This window comes from Typopeltis vanoorti, chromosome 10 (assembly GCF_054136105.1).
Source record: "Typopeltis vanoorti isolate ZY-2024b chromosome 10, IOZ_Tvanoo_1.0, whole genome shotgun sequence".
NCBI classification, from domain to species: domain Eukaryota; kingdom Metazoa; phylum Arthropoda; class Arachnida; order Uropygi; family Thelyphonidae; genus Typopeltis; species Typopeltis vanoorti.
Genome location: NC_143558.1, coordinates 130,180,103 through 130,206,531, shown reverse-complemented (window position 1 = coordinate 130,206,531; position 26,429 = coordinate 130,180,103). Strand labels below are relative to the sequence as shown.

Genomic DNA, 26,429 nt, shown 5'->3' with positions numbered 1-26,429 from the left:
CCTGAATTGTGATCAAGACGATGAAGCCCCTAATTTAAGATAATTAGGTATCGAGAATGCATGCTATTCACCATATTTGACTTGACCTGTTTATACAACATCAGTAAATATATGGATGTTTAGTGTTCATTGAAACCGAAATGATATTTGGATATCATCCAAATAGCCATTTGGATGGTTAAACAATATTAAAAATTACACAATATATTTACTGATTATATTTTTACAAAGAAAAAAAAAAAAAAAAGAAAATAATTATCAAGAATTTTTATTGTTTTGTTCACAGCATGTTCCAAAATTTTGTCAAATTTCAAATATCTTGCTTTGAAGCCTAAATAGACTTAATTGTTCCAATTGGCTTTAGGCCAGTCTTGACTCTGCTCACCTTTCACTTCTACGAACTTCTGGAACTCATTCATGCTGGCTTGGTTGGGCTAGTGGTTAGCATATATGCCCTTCAACTAAAAGACTGTGAATTCCAATCTGAATACAGACATGGATGTTTGCAATTGTCTTTAAGAGGGAGATGAAATTCATCACCTGGAGTGAGCACACTGGCCAACCTATTGGAAGCCTGAAAAAGTTACAGGTTTAGTCTAAATCAAGGATCTGGATTATGTAAAAATAAATAAAAATAGGGAAAAACTTCTTAGGTCCACTCATGGTACAAATGCTTCTAGATAAATCAAGCATCTGTTGATATCCATTCCCATACCAGTAACTGCGTTCTCCCACCAATGGCCATTTATTTCTATAATCATGATAGATACAGCAAAGTATTGGTGAATTATCTGCAATTTGCATATTCTTCAGACTGAATTTGCTGCTTTGAATGATGAAAAATCAGAATGATTTTTTTCATCATTCAAAGGTCTAAAAAAAGAAATAAAAATTTAATACGTTTCTTTTAAGATTTAAAAAAATGTACTTAGTATTAAAACGTTTTAAATTTGTTTTCATTATTTCACCCCCCTCCCCAAACGAAACTTATGGTCCCCAAGGGGCCACGGCCCACAGTTGGGGAAGCACTGCTGTAAATTAATGGTTAATTGTGAACCACACAATGATTATTTTAATGTATTAGAATAAACTTATTAATTTATTTTTTTTAGAACCCAAATGGAGGAAAACAGAAGCCATATTGATGCAATTTCTTTCATCAGGTGCTGAAGTACTAATTAATTTTCAAACAAATCAATATCCACAAATGTCAAAAAGTGATATATTTGATGTCAATGTATATGGTTCCCAATAATATCTGGTTTTATTATATGTATTTCTCAAATAAATTTCTTTAAAAAAGATTTTCAAGTTGTTTATGTGGAACAAAATTTCTTAAATTCATTACTGCTCAATAACACTCTGTGTTGGTCAGAAGTGTTGTTCAGAAACTAACATGAATATCAATTAATGATGATGATGAAGAGCCTACTTTTCTACCCACCACAAGGTGAAGGCCTCTCCCATTGCAGGAGGTTTGGGTCTACTACTCCCATGGTGACCCAGTCCATATTAGGAGAGTGTATTTATACTTGAGTGAATGAATATATGAAGGTGGAAGACAATCACAAACATCCAACCTATGCAGAATTCGAACGCCCAGCCTCTTTGCCGGAGAGCAGATACGCTAACCAAAAATGTCCAACTGTATGAAGTGTTGCTGTCATTTGATTATTACCAATATCACACGTCACATGACAGTCTTTGTGTGTGTGCATGTGTGTTTACAGCAATGAACGACACAAAGACGACAAGAATAAGTGATTACTCTAACGCAATTTTCGTTAATTCCTAGTTTGCGTGAAATATTTCCCACAAATATCTTTGATGCCAATGGCATGAAATAAATCCCACAATGGTCTAAAGAAAGCACGAAATTATTCCTGCAATTTGCTCTATTGCCACGCCACCACCACTAAGGCAAAAGAAGACATTATTACAGTACTCATCACTCACCATACCCTCATTTTAAACGCTATGAACCAAATTCCTGAAATCAGTCTTCTTATGCATCATTAGCTAGTTGAACCTTAGAGGTTCAAAAATATCAAAAAGATGCTATTCAATAGCTAAGGGCTGGTCTTCGCAATACAGACCATATCAATTAATAGCTACTTTTAAACCCCTTATATTATCACACATCTATCTTATGTCATGTAATGGGAAAAGAAGTTAAAAAATTAACTTGTTTTCCCATTGCATTGAAATGCATAATATAGACATAAAGATCTATAAAAATTAAGAGGAAAAGAGACACAAATTTCCTTAAATTAAGAAATTATTTTCACTTCATTGATGGGGGGGGGGGGGTTTGCACACTTAAGGATGCAGCCTTTTTCATTCTTCTGTAATTCTTTGTTAGTCTGTCTGCTCTACTCTATTTAAAACCAGTAATTTTATCCGTCTGCGTAGTTAGCCTAGTGATTACACACTTCACAAACATATGCCAGTGTCCTAGGTTCGATTCCTGTCGGTGATGTGAGGAGCTTAAGGATTTTCCTTAGCCATAGCCGGTCTTGGGCATGGACAGCAGGGTTTTTTCCCCGGTTTTTCCCCAGTTTATTCCTCCTGCAAAGCAGGCAAACTGGTCCCGTGAACACATGCTTTGACAGACATGGGATACTACTGAGAATAAGGAGCAAACAACCTATTCTGCAAGATTATCAGTTACCAGAAGCTTCATCATCATCATCATCATCAAATTCCTGCCATGTACCCTCAAGGGGTGTACAGGATATGACAGTACTACATGAAAAAATTACATCATTACTAACTTCCTATCTACAATTTTCCTCCAAATCAGTCTGTTACTTGTCAAGACTCCAACATTATCAGATCTTATATTTCTATCGTCTAAGGCACTTTGTACCGTATCAATCCACCTATATCTTGGTCTTCCTCTGGGTCGTTTTCCTGCCAATCTGGCAGAGAACACTTGTTTTGCTAATCTTTCCTCTCCCATTCTATTTAAGTGACCATACCATCTGAGATTAGCTCTGCTAACGCATTCCTGGATGCTGACAATGTCAAGTTCTTTCCTAATATCCTCATTTTTAATATGATATTGCCATTGATGCCATCTGTTCACGCCTCTAATCTTTCTCAGGACTCTCATATCTGTGGTCTCTAGTCTTTGGTCAAGTGTTTTACTTCTGACCCAGCTCTCAGATCCATAAGTTAAAATTGGTTTGAACACAGTCTTGTATACAGCTAATTTAGTGTTCCGACTAATTTCTTTCTTATTCCATATGAATTTATTCAATTGACTTCCCACGATACCAGCTTTGCTGATTCTGTTGTCTATTTCTATATTTAGTTTACCATCTTCAGTAAAAATTGTGCCTAAGTAGCTGAAATGTTTTACTTGTTCCACAGGTTCTCCATTCACAACACAGTTGACATTTTCAATGATTCTGCCTATTTTCATTGTCTTTGTCTTTTTATTGCTGACCTTCATACCATATCTATTACAACAGCTATTCAATTTAGTCAGAGAATCTTGCAGACTTGTAGCGGATTTATTTAGAAGTATAACATCATCCACATAAAGCAAAGAGCTGACATTAACATCTCCAATTTTGATATCAGGTTTAATACCACATTCCTTCATAATGTGATCCATATAGATAATGAATAACAGAGGGGATAATGTACATCCTTGTCTCACACCAGATTTAACATTAAACCATCTTCCTGTACTTCCTTCAATTCTAACTGCTGACTCACAACTCAAATAAAGACTAAGTATTGCTTGATATAATGCCCCATTGACACCATATAACTGCAGCGTATTGAATAGCTTCTCTCTTGGCACCTTGTCATATGCCTTTTCCAAATCGACAAAACTTAAATACAGATCTTTGTTATATTCCCATGCTTTCTCGACTATTTGTTGTAAAGTGAAGATCTGATCCTGACAGCCTCTATTTGGCCTGAATCCAGCTTGTTCTTCACCAAGCTTTTCTTCCACAATTCTTCTCAACCGTTTCTCGAGTATACTTGCATAGATCTTGCCAGGAACACTCAGTAGGGAAATACCTCTGTAATTCTCACATTCAGTTTTATTTCCCTTTTTATATATGGGTACTATGAGAGCTCTACTCCAATCATCAGGAATTCGTCCCTCTGTCCAGGCTTTCTGAACTATGCAGTGCAGCCACTGTAAGACTCTAATACCACCATACTTCAGCATTTCTGGTCGAATATCATCTACTCCTGCTGCCTTTCCACATTTCAAGCCTTTGATGGCTTCTTCTACTTCAAGTATGGATATGTATTCCTGACTGCATGCCTGGTCAGTGTTTTTTATCACTGTGTTGTCATCACTGCTTGTTTCATTTAGCAGTTTTTCAAAGTAATTACTCCATACTTCAAGGATATCTTTTTCTCCTGTTTTCATTTCACCTTTATCATCTCTAATTCCTTTTACAGCACTCTTTCCTCCATTCCTAAGCTTCTTCAACAACCTCCAGAATATTTTGCCACCTTCTTGATATTTATTTTCTATATTCTTGCCAAAGTCCTCCCATGACTTTTGTTTAGCTAGTTTTACACACTGTTTAGCTTTCTTACATTTGTCTCTGTATTCTGTAAGAGTAAAAGCTGACTTATTTGCCAGGAACTTTTGATATGCTTTCTTCTTTTCCTTCACTGCCTCTTTAACTTCCTGTGTCCACCAGGGAGTTCTGAATTTTTTATCTTTGCACACAACCTCACCACATGCCTCTCTGGCAGAATCAATCAATGTTTCCTTCAGAGTTTGCCACTGAATCTCCAAGGTTTGATTCCTGTTCTCAAACTCTTTCATTTTCTTTTCAATAATATTTCTGTATTTTAGTCTACAGTTTACATCTGAGAGCTGCTCAACTTTAATTCGCTTTAAAACTTTCTTACATGTTATTCTTTTCAATATGAAATTTAATTTTATCATGCTCAAGACTAAATAGTGATCACTTCCAATTTCAAATCCTCTGTACACTCTGGTGTCCTGCACCAGGGAGAAGACATCACTATCAACAATAACATAGTCAATGAGACTTTTCTTATTCCTAGCCTCTTCTCTCCATGTGAATTTGTGCACATTTTTATGTTGGAACATGGTGTTAGTAATAACCAGTCCATGTCCTGAGCAGAAATCCAACAGATATTTGCCATTATTATTAGCTTTGCTCTTTTCTCCAAATTTTCCCAAAATATTTTTGTATGTCTCACAATCATTTCCTACTCTACTATTTAGATCCCCAACAAGGACCAACTTTTCTTTTTTCATTGTGTCAGTTGCTTTTTCTAAAGCCTCAAAAAATTCCTCCACTTCTACCTTAGTAGAACCTTCTGTGGGACCATAGGCACAAATAAGTCTCATTGTCCAGTTCCCCATTCTCATATTTGCCCACATTACTCTACTTGAGACTGACTGCCATTCAAGAAGATTAGCCTCGTATTTTGTGTTGAATACTATGGCTACTCCTTCTTTTCCTTGATTGTTATTGCCTGAATATAACATTTTGTATTTATTGCTCAGAAAGATCTCACCAGTTTTGGTCTTTTTTGTTTCAGTCACCCCTATTATGTCGATCTGGTACTTATCGAATTCCTCAGCTAGCTCCATTTCTTTGCCATTCAGGCTTCTTACGTTGATAGTACCGATCTTTAACTCTGGTGATGTTGAGTTGGGGTTTGTTTTCAGATTTATTCCAGTAGCTGACTTTTCGCTGTTCGCCCTGGTTCCCTGGCGAAAACAACGGGGGCCTTGTTTAACCGGGCGACGCCCCAGCCAGCATGAAATTTGGTCATGTTGTACCATCATTTTTTATTTTGGTTTAACCAATAAGAATACAATTTGGTCGGCTAAATCCCAAATTGCCAGCCCATCCTCGTTCGTTCAGTATCAAAGTAGATACCCAACAGGGTGCACCACGAGAAGGTGAGGATTGGACATTAGGTCAGAAGCCCTGGTCGGTTCTCCGCATTCCTTTAAAGGCTATGTGGAGGTCTCCTCTCAGTTATACAGCTTTGACCCTTAAGCACCCCTTGACCCTTAAGCACCCCAGAAGCTTACGCAGTAAAAATGTATAGGCCTGCGTGAAACCGTAACATACGATGACGAATTTTATCCGAAAGCTTTCAATTTAGTATCTTACTTTCAAATTACATACATTACTTAACTACATGGCAATCAACATTACTTAACCTCTTCTATATCTGCACATTTATCCAATTCATTCCAGAAATGTGAATTGTCCACATTCATCCTTGTTTGAAGGTTGCTCCATATATTCTCCAATCTGACCATGAAAATTAAACTCCTTATATTAATTTAATATAAGGAGTTTAATTTAGGGGTCATAATATGATAACTATGTTATTCAAATCTGATTTATTCCTTGTGTTAATTTAAGGTAAAGTTCAATTAGGTGCCTTCTCATTCTCTTATTAGAAAATTGCAACAAATTACATCAGACAATCTGAATGTCAGCACTATTGCTAAAATCCCTGTCAGAGCAAGTCTTTTCTGAAATACTCAATTCCCTTTGGACCCCATGATCTCTTTAGAAAAAAGTTATAAACTTACGTCTTAATTTCAACATATCCAAACTAAATAACCAAAGCAAAGTCTTAATCCAATATTTGTCTGAAAAGACAAATATCGGATTATGATGGCTTTTAAAAATATCACAACTTTCTTCATCATACTAGTGAAGTATCTCTGAATTAAATGAAGTCTTCTGAATATTACTAGTTCTCTTAATATTATTCCTGAATTTAAATTCATCATCAACCAGAATTCCCAGATCACAATATTTTACAGCTCATTCAATTCAGTTTATCTAACCAATGCTATTTTCTTATAATAGCTCAAAAATTGAATGTAGAACTAAAATTCATACTATTTCAGACATAAGATGTGCCTCCTCAGAGCAATCGAAAGAAGGACGGTATGTTGCGGCCTTCGATTGGAAAAGGCCTAAGTTCGATTCTTGTCGTGATGGGAGAAATCTTTATATGTGTGTGTGTGTGTGGAATTTTTCAATCGAAGTTGAGTTATCCAATCTCATACGTAGGTAGCAATGTTTTTTCGGTCAGAAACTCTGGTTTTTCATCCTGCATACAGATAAATAGGCCTTTAGGACAAGCAATTTACAGACAAAAAATACTAGTGGTGGTGGTGGTGAGCATTAAATGGCGTTGGTGGAGATGAAGAGTTGTAGAGTGGATACCCTCCCTCCATGAGTCTTTGGACTCCTTAGAGGTGTCAGGAAATAATATGACAGTTTTTCCATATGATCTTCCCTAAAAGTCATGAATCACCTAAAGTTGAAAGCTCAACTGTTGGTGAGCTGAAGATTGAGATTAGTTGCTCACTGATAATGAGAGCTAAAGATCAGCATACTCCCTTTGAAAATAAAAGGTGTTAGAAGTTTTATTTATTTATTTTTTACTCTAAGTGAAAGCTGAATAGCACAGTGTTCATCTGTGTATAAGTGTAAAACATGGAGAAAGGAAGTTTTAAGATTACCTTGAGAAAGGAGATATTCTGAACAATGGACTACTTCGTCAAGTTTTACATCATCACTAAAGGATAGAATTTATTCTTAATATTGGTTCCTGAATCACCTAACCAGGAAACTATTAAATAGGAATTCATTAAACAAGAAAGGCCTGTTTATCTGAACCCTTAGGCATTCTACTTCTACCAAATTCCTAAAAGTTTCAACTTGAAGAATTGCTTCTTATCATTTGTCTCAACCAATTTCTTAGTCATCTCCACTTCTTGTATATGGAGGTTACATGAAGTCAGAATGGCATCAGTCTGATTACTGTCATGATAATTTCTAAGCATATGGTAAAGCTAATACAGAGAAATATTTATGTGAACTTAATATTTATATTTATTTGTATTAATATTTATGTGAAGTAATCCAATTCTTAGAAAGTACATATTGTTAAAGACCGTTTTCATGGCAGAGATCAGATGATATTGAAGCAGATTATTATATCCTCTGTTTCAAAATACAGTTACTTCATCTGTGTTGCTATAAAGTTGAACATTTGTTTAAAAAAAAGTACCAAGGCATTCAAACTTAAATTCTAATCACACAGAACAATTTTTTTTAACAGTTAATGAATACTTACTGTTTCAAATCATTCCATTGTTTGCCTTCTACATTCTAATCGACTATCACTGCAATGATCATGACCTATAATATTCAGGCTGAAATATTCGGCATTAAATATTATTTCCTGTTTTCATGCTAATTTACATGAAACCTCATGGCACAAGTATCTGAAAAAATAAGAGCATTCTTTAGGTGAAAACAAGTTTAAAATTCTTTCTAAAATTGATTTCAGTTACCTTGAAACTACCATATGGCACAAAAACAGTACTGGACTTTGACACCCCTTCACTATACATGTGCGATTGACTGCATACATTAATAGAAGCACACACGTAGAGTCTGCACCATTACATTCAACTGTAGTGATGGTGTTGATGTTAGAAGTAAAGATATTTAATGTTGAGCATTATTTTTGTTCATATAATGTCAGTAGATCAAATGGTCTGCACCTACTGGTAGGTCAGTGTTTAACAGTAATGGACTACACTGCATTGTATGAATACTGTGCACATATGCCTGCCAATGTCTACAAAGATTTATCTTTCCTCCATAACATTAGGGTCTCAGATGAAGTGCATTTCCATCGAAGTAGTTATGTAAACAGACAAAATTATAGTTTTCTTGAGACCTGATTTTGTCCAAGAGAAAACTCTTCACAGTGAGAATGACGTGCAGTTTCCAGCATGGCATAACTGGACCCTACTTCATTAACGTGGGTGGTGTAACCAAGACCTTGAATAGTGAATGCTAAATCGAGAATGTGTTGGTTTTATTCATCTGCTATTTGCATGGGATGTGTCATGAAAATACATTCCATTTCATGCACACAGGTATTTCAACAGGACAGAGCAATCACACATCACAATGTGGTTCTAGAGCCTATTTATCAGAAATATTTCCCTGGAAGACTCATTTCAAGGTTCACAGAATTCCCATACCCTTCATGTTCTCCTGATCTCACATCACTTGATGCCTTTGTCTGGGATATGTTGAATGAATGGGTATTCCACTATTATCCACCTTCAAACCTTGACGAACTAAGCTATAAAATTAAATTATATGCCTCAACCCTTGTTCTCTAAGATGACAGAAAACCTTCTCATGTAACAAGAAAGCTGTTTGGCAGACAAGATGCCCATTTCAAGCATGTAATCTACTGTCGTTAATGCTTTATTCAAGATTCCACCAATAGCTGTGAATGAAGATAACATGTAAACATATTTCTTTGTTAATAAACCTGCTTACTTCATAACACACATTGCTGTAACAATATTGACTAACAATCTCACCGGCCATTATGGATTAAATACGCATCCTCACACACTTCGTATCCATCATATATTTCAATGTAATATCAATGGTATTACAATTTTAATATGCACTTTGCATCCATGATAAACTTAACGTCTATAGATGTCTTGGCTGGTAGCGTGGTTAAGGATATGGGTGCCTTTTTAATCTATTTCTGCAATTGCAATAGTTGGTTTATCAGAGAAGTGCAATTTATTTAATTTAAGTTTTTTCACTTGGGTAGGCTACCAATTATATATATTTGGTTTAATCCTTTATCCAAGTGTAAGCAAACAAAGTTTGTGCCTGAAGTATTTTCAGGACTGGGGCAACTCGTGGCAAAGGTGATATAACTTCTCACAAGGAGATGTGCTTTGCATTATGGGATACTAAGGCAAGCCATGACTTGCCCCAGTCCTGAAAATACTTCAGGCGAAAACTTTGTTTGCTTACACTTGGATAAAGGATTAAACCAAATATATAATTGATAGCATGGCCAAGTGAAAAAACTTCCATCAACTATCTCTAATCCAGAGAATTTTAATAATAAGGTGCGACACCTTTTGGCAACTCGTATATGGAAATATAACTTCTCCATTACTTCCACCTTAGTATCACCACCTCTGGGTCTGGCTCCCACTGATGAGACTTCAATAAAGTTTGAAACTGAACTAGGTAGTGACCCTTCCCTTAATGCATAGCATTATACATGTCTGCAAGGAGATGCGCTTTGCATTATGGGATACTGAGGCAAATGTTGAGAAATGATATCACCTTTGCCATGAGTTGCCCCAGTCCTGAAAATACTTCAGGTGCAAACTTTGTTTGCTTCCACTCGGATAAAGGATTAAACCAAATATATAATTGCGATTGACTTAGTAACTTTTTTTGACTATTCATTTTGAAGGAATTGGTAGAGTTCGAATATCAAGTTCCTTCTTATGTTTCATGGTTGCAATAATTCTCAATATTTTTGATGATAAAAGGAGCTGGTAAGCATATATCTTCCTATTGACTTATTATATTTATCTTTTTTTTTTGAAACATCACAAACAGAAATTTGCTATACTGTTAAATATCCAGAGTAAACTTAATTGAGGATGAGAGATGTTGAGCAAATTGACAAATTCGTCAAAGTCTTAAAGTATGTTTCCAAACAAACATATCATCAACATGTTGCTATTATATGTGCAGTTATAAGGTAGCTAGTGACAGAACTTCATTTTCTCCCATTTCATAAATTGGAGACAGTAGGCAACAGCATGGAACCCACTGCTAAACTATATTTCTGAAAATACAACTTTCCTTTCCAAGTAAAAGATTAAAGAGATTTTGACTATGATACCAAAATCTATTCTATTCAAAGAGATTTCTACCCTTAGAATAGTGTGGTCTGGCTTGACACTCATATAATCAAAGTAATAATCTCATCACATGCAATATTAGTTTCTCAGAGAAGCTTATAAACAAATCTCAACATCCCTAGATCATATGGTACACCAAAAGTACATAAGGCTAACATTCCTCTCTATCTGATAATAGATGTCATGACTAAGTTCTACACACCTCTCTAAATATTTAGACTTATTGATTTCAAATATGAATACTCAAAAAAGGTTACTAGCTGAGAAAAAATCAACTAATAGGATCAAAAAATAGATTATAAAAGGAACAATTTCCTTATTCCACATTGGTAGTTTCAAGATATATAAGCACAATATCTAAAATAAGTCAATATCAAAACCACTCAAACTTTTTCACACCAACAGAATTTTCTACATTTGTCAAAAGATAAGTATTCCTTTGGAAAACATTTTGGAGTATACAAGATTCCATGTCCTGTGACAGAGCTTATCTCAGAGAGACTGGAAGAAGTTTCGAGATCTTTAAAACACCAAAAGATAAGTATTCCTTTGGAAAACATTTTGGAGTATACAAGATTCCATGTCCTGTGACAGAGCTTATCTCAGAGAGACTGGAAGAAGTTTCGAGATCTTTAAAACACCACCAGCCCGATGTTGAGTATATCAAGAAAGAATAAAAAGTGGTCTCGCTACACATTTTCTCATAATGAATTGGTCTTATCTGGAAGACAGTCTCTTTTCAAGAACCTTTAAGGAATATTTAGAGATTATACATTCACATGGTACCTTAAGCAGCAACATGACCAACATTCTTCATGGTATTTGGAAGTCTCATACATTTATGCAACCTTTCAATCTCTATCATGCCAATAACAATCTAAAGACCTTCTGCAAAAAATGAACATTTAACACTTCATTTATAAAATGACATGCATGACTAATCAATGTTTTTATTAATGTCATGCATTTCCAAACTGCTATTAGGAAAGTTTTTTTTTTTTTTATATATCCCCTAGGACATTAGTGACAAAACTGTTGACAGTGAACATCAAATCATATAAAATTGTATTATTATATTAAATCCATGAGTAGATCCCACATATGTCATTTCTGTTAACTATTGTCTATGTAGTTTGGTTTCAATTTTGTTTCTCCAATTTTTCTGTTAGTTTCACTCCTTGTCCTTTGATACTGCGTACTGATGGTGCTTTTCTTCGATGACAAGTTTGTTCCAGTAGCTGACTTTGCTACTTTATAGCAGGGTTCCTGCTTTAGTCCAGACATAGTATGCCATAGAAAGTTTAAAACCTTTTGCAAGGGGCTATCAGAGAAAACATTTAATCATTTTAATTTTCACATTTAAATCACTTCCTATTAAATGCAAGTTTTATTCAGACAGGTATGAGAACTGCCCACACAAGCATAATGTAATAGTTAAATTAGCAGATTTTAACCATTTCAAACTTTCAAAACAATTTCAATAGATTATTTACTTTTGATAGCTATGATAGAACATTTACAAGATAGCAAATTTACCAAAATATAGATATTAGCCATCCTATGGCCTGTTTTATTATATAAGCAGATGTCATAGACTTTAAGAGAAAAAAAAAGAGGCAATTTTTCTGACATCCTTTTTTTATTTATTTTTTTCATTACTTTCACACTCCAAAACCTATTACAGCAGTCATTTAACAGGCAAATATTTTGACAAGGATCTCAAATTTCAAGGACTCCAGAAAATATGCACTTTATATGACTTAAGTATGCTTAGAATGCATATAACAGTCAGAGAAGCTCCTCCACATCTCCATTATACCTAAATTTCCAAAAATAATAATGAAACAGTCTTAATTTAATATTTTGGAATTGGCAGCATAGTGTGAACTTAAAATATATACAAATGAACAAAAACAGCTTAATTTTTGTTTTGAATGAACAATTCATACCAATTATTTTTCATAAACAGATAATATTTCAGATATTATAACAAGCAATATCACATATAGTATTATTAAGTGAAATTTGAATAATACGAAAGTCAACTCACATGGTAATTTTCCTTTAGAATAACACAAACTATGGTGTTTTCAGCTAGACTTCAGTTTGTCACAGCAAGTGAGTACACACTAATAATGTTATACTGTGAGTTTACTGAATTACTTCCCCCCCCCCCCATCTTTAAACAGAATAGTTTAATTGACATTAACATATGAACTACTTTATAAGTTTACACCATGCTTTTCATACAATGCATCTTTCAATAGGATGAAATTTACAACGTCATTGTGTAGTAATTCTCTGAGCTTTATAACTTAAAAAAAAAATAAAAATTTAATGAACTTCAGAACTAAATTTTTATAATAATAACTAACCCATCTAAGTTACCCATTGGGTACAACCTGATTCATAAACATTTTCTTTGATTTTAGTAATGCATTTTTAATACATTACTGCATTTACTGGTAATAATTAAAATATTGCTCTTAATAAGAAGTATTTTAATTATCCATTTAAAAAAGATTAGTTTGTAACATTTAATCAGAAAAAAATTTCAAATTATGCATTAAAAATGCTGGATTATTTAATGGATTTTTCTAAATACATTCCCAGTGTTTTATTTTATAATGTCAATTCCATGTGAGCTGTTCAACCTACAGCACATCAGTACTACAAAATGGGCAGAAATTTGAGAACGAACAAACTTGCTAACAATGGATATGAAGACTTGCAGAATATACTCCAGGAAATTTATAAGAGAGGAAGCTCTTTAAAATGAAAGTATTGAGAGAACAAACAAACAGGAAGAAATATTTTTTGAGAGTATAAAGTATAAAGACTGCTAAAAAACTGCTGCATGTATCAGGATGAATTTTCAGAATGAGCAATGCCCATGGCAATAACTGTAAATAATGCAAGCAGTATAAACTGAATGCCTATTTGCATTTGCAATACTATACATTTAATTGGTGAAAGCTATGTCATTAATTGACCCAAATGCTCTGTTCTTCCCTCTCGCTCTCTCTCTCTCTCTCTCTACCCATTTCCTGTACTGAGTCAATGAACTTCACAGAACTCTTAGAGGACACCAAATGAAAGATATTCTATGCCTGGATAGATTTGTCATTTTTACATAGTTAAGCTGTTTGGAGATAAAGCAGCTTAACTATGTTTTGCAGTTTTGCCTGAAGCAAAACAAAAATGTTTTTAAGATAATGCCATACTTGCAATACATTTATGCTCTTTTTTTTTTTTGAGATTCCAGTTAACTCTAGAAGTGAAATTTTGTCTTGTCCAGAGATTTGATGACAAACACAGGAAGCCCCCCCCTACACACACACACACACTTTCTCTCAAGAAATAAGGACAAGATTGAGATTAACAAAGTTATCAAAATCCAACTGAAGAATGGTGTAATGAGCAGTATGACACCTGCTCAGGTTGTATTAAAGCACTTTTTATACAGACCTCAATAATAATAAAGTAAAAAAAAAAAAAAAAATATATATATATATATATATATATTTTGATTTGATTTCCATCAAATTTTGTCAAGTTTCACTCTTTTTTTTTTTTTTTTTAATACAAGAATGAGCCTTATGATTGATTGAGTGTTCCTTAACATGAAATATCGACAATACAGAAATTGCTAAATGTAATAAATATTTCCTGGACAAACTAACTCACAACAACAAAGTGATAATGATTTGAAGACTGGGATGAAACAGTGAAAATTTAGGGAAAAAAACACCTAAAGATGTTCAACGAATTGAGTAAGATAACATTTCAGTTTTTCATACAAATACAGTGTTTTGAAAAAAAAGCAGTCATTTTTAGCATAGGCAAAATGTCTATGTTAGTTCAGCACATAAAAAAGGGAGTGTTAACAAATAAGATTTGCTTTAGGTAATTTCTTTTAGCTGGGTACCAAATAAAGTTTCCAAGATTATACAGTGTGAACCACAATGAAGAGGAAGCACAAAAAAGCATGAAAGTTAGTTTCCTTCACATGGAGTATAAATAAAGCAAAGTTTTACTTTTAGATTTAAGGTAAAAGTTACTTCCAGAAGAATATTAGCATACTCCCCACTTTTCCCAGATGAACTAAAATGCAGTTTGTTTGAGGAAAACTTGATTGACTAACATCTGTCATTCCAACACTCACCTGGAACAAAACTTCTACTGTATATCGAAAATTATAACTTATAGTATGAATAATTCAAAATACATTCAGAAGTTACAAAATTCAATGTTGAAACATTATAACATTTGCAGTTTTTAATAATATTACTTTTTTCTTTTTTTTTTTTTGTGTAATACTAGTAATTTTTTTTTGTCTTTGCATAACATTAGTAATATTACTTAATGCATAAATAAACCTTCCTATATATAAGAAAATAATCCAGATAGATTCAAATAAATTTTTCCTTTAAGTGGAGAAATGTGTATTGCAAATCTGCAATGTACCATATTTCATTTTTAATTTATATTTGCGGAATAAATGTACAATTAAGAATGTTAAATATTAAAACAAAAAAGGAAATAAAATTGCCTTAAAATAATTTTAAAATTATATTTTAAAAATTATTCTCAGTTGATAATACATTAGATATGAACAAATTTCACATAACTCAATTACAAAAATAGTTTTAGATGTCTGGATTATAGTTTTAGATTATGTTCTTCAGAGTTTGAGTAGTTTATTTCCAGCTGTTAAAATAGAATAGATTTCAACCACTATTTTGATTTCAAAAATTATGGAAATGTACAAAAATCTAGGATATCTTTGATAAAATATAATTTCACAGCCTAAGACAATTCAAACCACACAAAATGAAACCAATATTTAGGCAACACTTTCAAAATAGAGTTCAACTACTCATTTTTCAAATGGCTAGAATGGATTAAGTGAGGGAAAATTACTCCTGTAATTGTTAGATGAAGTATCAACTTAAAAAAAAAAGGAGCTAATAATCAAAATCTAGGATGTACTTTTTCAAGCAAAAGAAATTTGACATTCTTTATCCATGACCAAAATTAGCTCATATAATTATTTCTAAGTAATACTTAATTAATACCTAACACTAAGTATTATGATTATATTACTTCACTGCTGATAGCATCTAGAAAGCATAATTTAATTAAATAATTTATAAAAACACATCAAGATATAATATATTGCACTTGCTTTCTTGAGATACTATGAGTGATTGCAAGACACTTTCACCTAATTACAAAGGGCAGTAGATATTTTTATAAGATATAAAATTATAATCAATTGAAATAAGAGGATTCAATTTAAAGCTCAGTGACAATGCTTCACAATGCAGTTGCTGTTACTATTCTTAAGAGGCAAAAAAATACTTCCATATATAGTTATTGTCCCCATTCTCTGAATTTCTCATTGACAGTGCAATAAATTTATCATTCTAAAAATTTTTTATACTGGACAATTTTTCAAGTGTCACATTCTTCATGGAAGAAAGGAAAACATTGTTTTTAAACAATGTTAATTTATTTTCATTGAAACTTGCATATACACCAGTTTTAGCACCAGCATATTATTTACTTTTTTATTAAAAGACATAACATATTCACTCAACAGGTGTCCTTTCTATAGAATGTTCATTTTTATCTAGAAGAGTATTATTTTTACATAAGTTCTTATCAGGCATTGCCTGATGACAAACGTGTTCCTATGGAGCTGCATGGAATCAAAATAGTGTGGTCACATACATTCTTATACACATGCAAAGTTTTAACCTGCATACAGTATCTACATAACAATGAAGTGGAAACAGTCTGCCAATCAATGTGCTTGTATAAAAGAGTTCACTGTCTTAAAGACAACACAGTATAATTTTGCCAATACATTTTTATCTTTCTTTCAGCAAAAACAAAAATACTAAAAATAGCACAGGCTGTAAAGTTTTATACAGATTCAGAATAACAGCATACAATTAATAAATTTAAGAAATTGACATACAGTAACTTTCATACTTCATATAACACGATTTGGCTTCATAGAAAAAAAAATTAATTTCCGGTTCCTAAAAAAATAAAACACAATGGAAGATCATTGGACTTCAGAATTACCAATAGTTCATTGGCACAGGAGATAAATTTGTACTCTGTCTGAAAATCTTTTATTGTTAGCCAATGTTTATAACGATGACATGCCTGGTTACAACAAAGGTTATGATGTTTAGATAATATATTTTTGTAGTGAGTTCTCATGAGCAGAAAGGTAACCAGAGGATGCCTATTGATAAAACATGGCTAATAACTATCATAAAATAGCCTTTTACTTATAGAAAAAGGTAAAACATAATTAAATAAATACTGAATATTGAATACAAGTAGCTAACCTCCTGAATAAATTTCAGCCACAATAAGTAAACTTTTATATGTTACAGAATAGTAAATCTGAAATCTTTAAAACACAGATTAATTTTTAGAAGGCATGATTTAATATTACCACAACAATCCTAATAACTGATTCTTTAAGAAATCTAAACATTAAAACAGTCAAATTTTCTGTGAAAAATTTTAAACTTTATGTAATGTAATTCACACATTATTTCAAATTCATCTGCTATACATTTGCCCGACCCTTTCAATTTGCCTTGCCTCAACCATCAATTTAGCTCTTATGGTCGATAGCCAAATTCTTTAGCATCATCTTCAGTAAAGTCACCATAGCACCACACATTTAACTGTAAAAACAAACATCTTTTAAAAAAATAGTCAATACATTATCTATACAAAAATGAGAGGAATACAGTAATTAATAATAAATAATATAATAATGATATGTAGTAACATGGCACTATATTATTATTATTACTGAGAGACCTCCAGAAAGTCAGGGACTCATCGAGGGAGGCCACATACTACACACACACACACCAGCTATCATGCTTATTCTTGAATTCATTCACACTGCTTGAACTCACAACATCCAATGGCAATCCATTCTAATCACGCACCACCCTATGAGAGAAAAATCTAGCCCTCATCCCCCCTTCTTAGCAGCATTCATTCTCGGCTTTCAAGGATGTCCTCTTGTCCTTCCCCAACCCTCAATAAATTGAAAAATTCCATCAATTGAAATCCTATGACCCTTTCAGAAGTTTGTAAGTCTCAATCATATCCATACACCCCTCTTTCTCCTGTTTGCTAGTGTCTGCATCGTACAAATTCTCAATCTGTCTTCATAATCAGTATTCCATAATCCTGATATCATTTTTAACAATCTCCTTTGCACTCTCTCCAGTATATCAGAATCGCAACAGAAACTGGAGACCAGACCTGAGCACAATAGTCCAAGTTAGGTCTTATCAAGGCCTTGTACATGTGAACGTTCATTTCAGCATTGTAATTATCTTTTGAGTTGTATTTACAATCTTTGCTGCATGACCCCTGAATTTCAACTTCCCTAATCTACTAACACTCCAAGATCACTAGCCTCATCAGTTTCTTCAAGCATAATCCTACCAATATAATATGACATTGGATATCTAATCACACCAAGGTGAATGATTTTACATTTACTGACATCCATTTTTCCATGGCCACAATTCCAGCCTATTCAAATCAGTCTGCAAGTACTGCATATCAGCAGCATTCCCGATTACCTTACCTATCTTTGCATCATCAGCAAACAGCTGTATGTCGCTTGTCAAATTCCCAATATCTTTAATGTATAGATTGAATAACAGTGGACCAAGCACCAATCCTAGTGGTATACCATTAGTTACCTTAAATCTGGTAGACTCACATCCCCCCCCCCTCCATAATAAATTTAGTTTAATCCTTTATCCAAGTGTGAGCAAACAAAGTTTGTGCCTGAAAATATCTTCAGGACTGGGGTAAGATAGTAACAACACCGAGCAACTCATTGCAAAGGTGGACCAAGCTAACATCACTCCTATCTCAGTATCTCCCACAATGTAAAACACATCTCCTTGCAGATATGTATAGCGTTATGCATTAAGGGAAGGGCCACTACCCAGACTAGTTTCGACCTTTATTGAAGTCTCTTCAGTGGAAGCCAGGGCACTCATTAGTTGAGTGCCCATTTTGCTAAGTTCATAAACTTAGTCACTTCCCAAGTGAGTACCACATGATCACTGTCACCAACCAGAGACAGAATAGTTACGTCTTTAACTAAAATGCCTTCTAAATGTTTATTTCAGCAGGATCTCAAATCATGCAAAAATCCTCAAGTGATACCGCTTTTGTACCTTAACCTAGTCTTTCACCAATACCACTGTCCTATATCCTGTTCTCTTGGTGAGGACTGTTCCAATGAAGGGACAGAAGTTGGTTTGTGGGTCTGTAGCTGGATAATGTGTTAATATCAACCAAGCTGTTGTTGCTACCTTTTTTTACTAAATGTTTTGCATACTGATGGATACAAATTTAGTAGAACAGCACACCCATTAAATAATTACAAAGAAGGCATAAAGCAGAAACACCAATTGGCTATTCTCTTGAAACTAAACAAGGATTTTTAGGGAAGACTGATGCAACATCCAAAATGCAAGAGCAATTTTCTACAACTGGACAGATTTGGGAGTCATACAAAATTAGTTGTGTAGGTGAGAAATAACATCTTGGAACAAAATTCTTGACACAACAGCCTCATCAGCATCCAAAAATCCTGGATGTTGACAAGATTTAATGTCTTCAACAAATGCTATATATAAATGGTAATGATAATCTGAAATGAGACATTTCATTAAAATGGAACAGTATTCTTGTATGCTAATAATGACCTTTATCACAGCAAATGTACCCTGCACCTATGTATTACAAGTGAGCTTATTTATTTTCCTTTATAACAATATCATTCTATGCTAAAAATGTTCCAAATTCTACCAAAATTGAAATGATGGGACAAATTTTAGTAACAATTCCGAATACCAACTCATTAAAATCCATCTCGACAAAGAACAGTTGATATATACAATTTGAAAGGTGAAAAATTAATACTGAGAATAAATTGGGTATAAGATTACTGGAGGATCAAAATTAATAATTGGAAAGAAGCCTTCATATAGTCTATAAGAGACCCAACTAAGGGTTATGATCAATGTTCAATCCTCACCTTTCACACAACATCATCTGTTACAAGTTATTCCTCTGAATGAACAAGGTTGGGCTGGCAATTTGGGCCTTGGCAACCAAATTATATTCTATACTGACTGAAATTACATATACAGTATGGTAGTACAACAATCTATATCATGTACACACATTTCGAGAAAAGATAAGTGCTAATAACAGTGGAAAGTACCTGCTAGTTTTTATTATTATTATTTATTTATTTATTATTTTTTAAATCAGGACATGGACTGGTCATTACTAATACAATATTCCAAAATAAAAATGACAATACATTTCCATGAAGAGAACACTCACACAAAACACATTGTTTATTGTTGACAGCAGTGTCTTCAGACTGGCACAGGGTATCACAGTGTATGGGGGGAATATAAATTAGGAAATGAACACAACTAGTGCAGAGCAGGATAAGAAAGAGTATCCAAATGAAAAGAAAACAATGGGTCATAAAGTTCTGAAACAAAAGTTAAGCATCTCTTAGATAGCACACTCAAATAATCATTATTTTCAATTCCTGATATGTGCCCTCTCAATAGGTGTACTCAAATATATAATTATTATTATTCAGGAGCATCACAGGATGCCGAGATTCTTGTGGAATGAAGAATTTAGAAAAAGTATTATGATACTCCTCATTTTTAAAAACCATGAACCAGCACCACTCTCAAACATATGTAAAAAAAAAAAAAAAAGTTACCAGATTATCCCTTGGTCTTTGGCAAATTGCAGATTACATACTCTCAACTGATTCTCATCACTAATATTCTGCTATACTGATCATTTGCAACCCACTTTCTTACCCTATCTAAAACTTCCTTCTCCTTCAAATTCTGGTGACCAGATAGAAGCAAAGGAATCTGAATGTTGTCTGATCAGGGCCATATACAATCAATTCAAATTTTTATCCACCATCAACACCAAGATACCTTGTCTCCTCCACTACAGTTTTACCAACAGAGGTATGTAACTTCCCATCTGTGAATCTGAAACGTCCAAACCTTAGTTACATTTATCCACCTCTGTAGCTTGTTCAAAATCCACCTGAAGAGCCATAACATAGACAATATTACTAATAATCCTCTCTAGCTTTACATTATCTGCAAACTGAACATTTTAACATAAAGGCAAAAATGTAACAGTGAAAGTAATGAGTCGTTTGGAACTATAGTTGTAATTGTCTTTCTCTTCAGTACACAACTTTTGATGTCCATCAGATATTTTCTCACGTTTTCAAATGCAATGCACTAACCTGATATCTAAACGAACTGCAACTTTTTTTTTTTTTTTGGATGTTTTATGTGATTCCACAAAAGACCTATTAGCCTACAACGTATTAGTGTTACACTGGTATCCAAAAGATAAGGACGAACTACATTTTTACCAGTATATGAAAAAATTTTTATGATTACAGCCAAATATGAACAAATTTATTGCCAACATACAAATAAATTATATTACACAAAGAATGTTATAAATTTCATAAAAATTAAATTGCAATATGTTTTTGGCAACAGTTACAAATTTCCTAAAGATATAGTTCAGGAATTAATGTAGTGTTTACAGAAAACTATGCAGAGAGACATTTCAGTATGGAATATGTCCACCCGAACTATGATGCAGATTTCACAAGGTCGTACCATGCTTAGTACCTAGTGACTCACGACTTCTTGATGCAAACTGACCCACTCCTCCTTCAGAGGAAGGATAAGTATTCCTTCACAAATAAAACCTTCTTTGTTTCTGGAGAGGAATTTTGAGCAGCAATGCATCTCCCTATTGCATCCCAAATGTGTTCTGTGGGGTTGAAATCTGGGAAGCATGCTGGCAACTCTATTCAATTAATATCTTTGATCTCCAGAAATATTTCCAATGCTCCTGTATGATGTGGTGTAGTATTGTCATCCATAAAAACGAATTCTTCACTTACACCAATATCAATCAAACATGACATTGAAGAACTTCATTGGAATATCGTTCACCAGCCATAGTCCCCTTTTCAAGCATTCATAGCTTGGTGAGTTCATTAAGCATAATGCCTTCACACACCATGACCCCAGCATTGCTGTATCTATCCCTTTCAAAAACATTCTCATATAAGCAGTATCACTGTCACCAGATCAAGTGTTCTCTAGAATCATAGGAAAGACTAAAATGACTCTCCTCTGTAAAGAGTACATTAGCTCATTGGTGTCTTCTCCTATTTTTATGGATACAACACTAATGAAAACATGCTTTATGATGAGCTGTGGATAAAAGGATGCAGACTACAGACCTTTGGGCATAGGCCTACTTGTCCCAGACATCTTGCAACAGTTTGTTGAGATATCCACGTACCTGTGCTTAAATGAAGCTGACTTGCAAAATGACCTGCTGTAGTGTATTGATTATGTTTTGCTGTTATAACTAAAAATCTGTCTTCATGCTCCATGGTAGAGTGAAAGTGACCTCGTAGCAAATGTGTGGAACACATTCCATTGGTTTTAAATGCTGCCCAGAGCCTGGATACAATACTATGTAATATTCCAAACTTTTTGGCAATATCAGTAATTCTGTGGCCATCTTCTAGCTTTCCAGTAATTCTTCCCTATGTGAAATCATCTAGATCAGGGGTGTCCAACCTTTTAGCTTCCCTGGGCCACAGTGGAAGAAGACGAGTTGTTTTGGGCCACACATAAAATACACTAACACTAACGATAGCTGATGAGCAAAAAAAACATAGAATGTATAGTTAACATATTTAAGTAATTTAAACTTCATTAATTAATGAATTTTTTTATTATAAAAGTAAAAGACAAGACAGCAACATGAAATTAGTGAGATGTTTGACATTGTTTTTGAGACACTAATGCTTCGATATTTGGTTTGATGGAAGTAGTTGCAATTCTCAGCGAGTTCTCAAGGTGCTCACCAGATATTTTGGTTCTAGTTTTATTCTTCATGTGCTTTATCCTTGAAAATAGCTGCTCACAAATGTAGGTGCTTCCAAATAGTGATGACATGAATAGGGCATGATTGTGAAGTGAGGGATATTTTCCTCTGGGAAGATATATCTTAAAGAAGTCCAGTAAAGAGACATGATTAAATTTTTCTTTAAGTTGAATGTCAGATTGTAGCTCTATGCATTCCATTTGAAAACTGGAAGGTAATATGTTTATGTCGACTGAAAATGGAGTCGCAAATATATCAAAAGATTGATGATTTTTCCAGAAATCTTGAAGCCTCTTCTCAAATTCCTTTATCAAATCGAAAAGCAAGGCTGCATATTTTTCGTTGTTCACAGGATCGTGTTTAGCCAATGTGTCAAAATGCATAAAATTGTTTGCCTTAATTTGAGATTGCCATAGTTTCAGTTTCATTTCGAACACTCTTATAGTTTGAAACATTGTATTGATCAGTTGGTTTTCACCTTGAAGACGCATGTTTAACTCATTTAAATGAGCAGTCAAGTCTACTAAAAATGCTAAATCTGTGAGCCAGTTTTCATTGTCAAGTTCTGGTACAAATTTTGTTTTTGATTCCATAAACGACTCGATTTCATTTCGCAAATCATAAAATCTTTCCAACATTTTACCTCGACTTAACCATCTTACTTCCGAAAAGTAAATGATGTCCCCATAGTCAGCATCCATAAATTTCAGGAATTCCTGGAATTGGCGATGATTCAATCCCTTGGCCCTTATGAAATTTACAGCCTTGATGACAATCTGCATGACGTTATCCATCTTTAAAGCTTTTGCGCATAAATTTTCTTGGTGTACTATGCAGTGATATTTCATCATACTTAAACCATCAGTAGCTATACCAGATATGTTCACAATGGAAAAAGAAAATCGCTTTAACGTATTTTTTACTGCTTCGTATAAATCTCTTGATTTAGTTGCGTCTTTTAATGGCACTAAAGAAGCCATTTCTTCAGTGATATTATATTCGTCATATGTACCTCTAATAAAATTGCCAATTGAGCTGTATTAGTAGCATCAGTACTTTCGTCTATCGTCAAAGCATAAAATTTAAAATTAGCAGCTCTACTCTCCAAACCTTTTTCGACAGATTTTCCTATTTCATCAATTCGCCTGGCTATAGCCTGGTGAGACAAACTGATTTTAGAAAAATCCCCCCCCCCCCTTTTTTTTTTATCAGGGCAAATTATATCTGCATTATATTTCCACACATTGCTTAATAAACTCACCATCGGCATACGGTTTTGATTTTTTTGCTATCAAGTTTGCAACCACATAACTAGCTTTTACAATAGAATCTGTTTCAGTTGTTATTTTTTTAAAAAAACTTTGTTGAGATGATAGACCTTTTTTCAGTTCCGCTATTGTGTCTTTACGACACATTCCTTGATACGCACTAAATTTCGCAGTATGTTTTTGCATGTAATGCCTTTTCAAATTATAGTCTTTGAAAACTGGCACAAATTCCCTACAAATTAAAAAGGTTGTATCTTAGTATTTGCCTCGGCAAAAAAGTAGTCATCTGTCCACTTTTCGTTGAACAATCTTCCTTCTATAATTTTTCTTTTTTTTTTTGGTTTGGATTTCTTTTGAGACGCTGTGGAAGCCATGCTGGAATTTAAAAAAAAAAAAAAATAGATTGAAAATTAGAAAGCTAGGTTTAATAATCACCAAATCGTCAAATTTTTACTACTAAAAAAATTACTCACCAAATCGCCACAAACACACGTAACGTCTGCACCTTTCTTCGGTGTCAACTTGACTGCTTACAATTGCACATTGAAAGCCGTACCAGCGTACCCATGACGCACATAGAGAGACATCTATTGCGTGGTAAAAGTAGGAAGCAAGAGCGCTATCGCCATTTATTATGTCGAGAAGTAACTACTCGCATGGGCGGCAATTTTGAATAAATACAATTATTTGAGAATGATTTTATGAATCTCTCATTACTAAAGAATGTGTTAAATTCAAAAGTTCATTGCTTATAAATTAATAGCATGTTAAAATTGTATTTGTAGTATTATTAATGGTATTTTTTAGTCACAATCTCATAAAGTTTGCAAGTTTACGATTTTTTGTTGGGCTGCATTCATAGCCGTCCTGGGTTGGACAAGCCGGATCTTTGAGACATTACAAGACATCCAAGTCTGCAACTGTATTCCTTCACAAAAAAAGAGCTTTCTTTAAAGACAATTCACATAATGCAACCTTGTATCTTTAATTCTACTGAGTGCTACCACTTAACCCCTTTGTGCACAATTCAAAAATTTGAATATGTACCTGCTTTTCTATTTAAAATAGTCAGTTATACAAATTGCCACGAGCTGATTTGTCTGAATTTGCAGTTGTAATCTTCAGAAATAGTGTTTCCTGAGATTTTGGGCATCAGTGTATTACTATGAGTGGGACAAAGGATTAGATAATCTGAAAACTTTATACTAGAAAAAAAAAAAACATGCACTACTTTTTTCAAGCCACCTCGAGTAAGAAGCCCGTAAGAAGAATAGTGGTCTCAAACAGGGCGATGAAATTTATTTCCCCCATGTAATCACAAGATAATTCATGCACATAGTGGAATTCAAACCCACAACCTATTGGTTGGAAATCTGATAAACTAACCACTCAGGCAATGAGACCAGCATGTGGCACACAGTCAAATGCCTTTCCAAAAGCAAGAAAAATTACAGTTTATGACCTCATCAACCACTCAATACTTTTTATTAAGAGTGGTTGATGAGAAGGCCGTAAATAAGTGTTCTTGATTTTGGAAAGACATTTGACTGTGTGTCACATGCTAACCCTCATAAATATTACCATCATCAGCAATATTCTGTAAATAGATCTAATTTTTCTCCAAACTGTAACTATAGAAAAAAAAAATACTGAAACTGATCTATAGTTTGATGCCCCCAATCTATCACCACCATTATGTAACAGCACTATCTTTTCCACCTACTCTTTAGGGACTCAGTTGCAGACCTTTCATTAAACAGTTGTACTGTCATTACTCAGCAATTCACATCCAGATCCTCTGCTTTACTGACATCTACAGTACCGAGAATTCAAAATACACCCTCTTAATTCACTTTGAATTAAGAGGGTGTATTTTGACCTTAATGACTTACATCCTATCTATAAATAAAACACTCTTTACCAGGATGAAATACTATTAATAAAGTGATCATTAAATAGCTCTACTATGTCGTGTGTTGGTTACCTGACAATCATCTCCACTTAGTAAGGTAATTCATCCATAATAATTTCTCCCATTACTGGTTATGTAATAAAAGAACTGTGTGATTTTCCTTAGCTTGCAAGGATAGTCTTTCATACTCAAGTTTTCCCCTTTTCACTATATTAGTCACTTTCCTAGCTTAAGCTGTATATTCCTAATGTAATTACTCCTCAATTGTCATTTTATGCTTTGTCCATAACTCCATATGAAATTCTCATTTGATTTCCCCAAGCCATCTATTTTCCAAATCTCTTTCACGAGGTGCATGTTTTGCTACTGAAGCTAACAAATATTTCCTAATTAGCTGCTAGGGATCCTTCAAATTCTTCCA

At 33.8% G+C, this 26,429-nt stretch overlaps 1 protein-coding gene across 1 annotated transcript in view; it reads right to left on the bottom strand.

Annotated features, from left to right (window-relative positions):
- Positions 1-12,397: 12,397 nt before the first annotated feature.
- Positions 12,398-26,429, bottom strand: part of Tudor-SN (Staphylococcal nuclease domain-containing protein 1) — a 271,338-nt gene continuing 257,306 nt past the window's right edge. Inside the window, exon 18 of the mRNA XM_090399685.1 lies at positions 12,398-17,487. Coding sequence (XP_090255811.1) covers positions 17,422-17,487 — 66 coding nt within the window. The 3' untranslated portion in view covers positions 12,398-17,421. The remainder of the gene's footprint in view (positions 17,488-26,429) is intronic.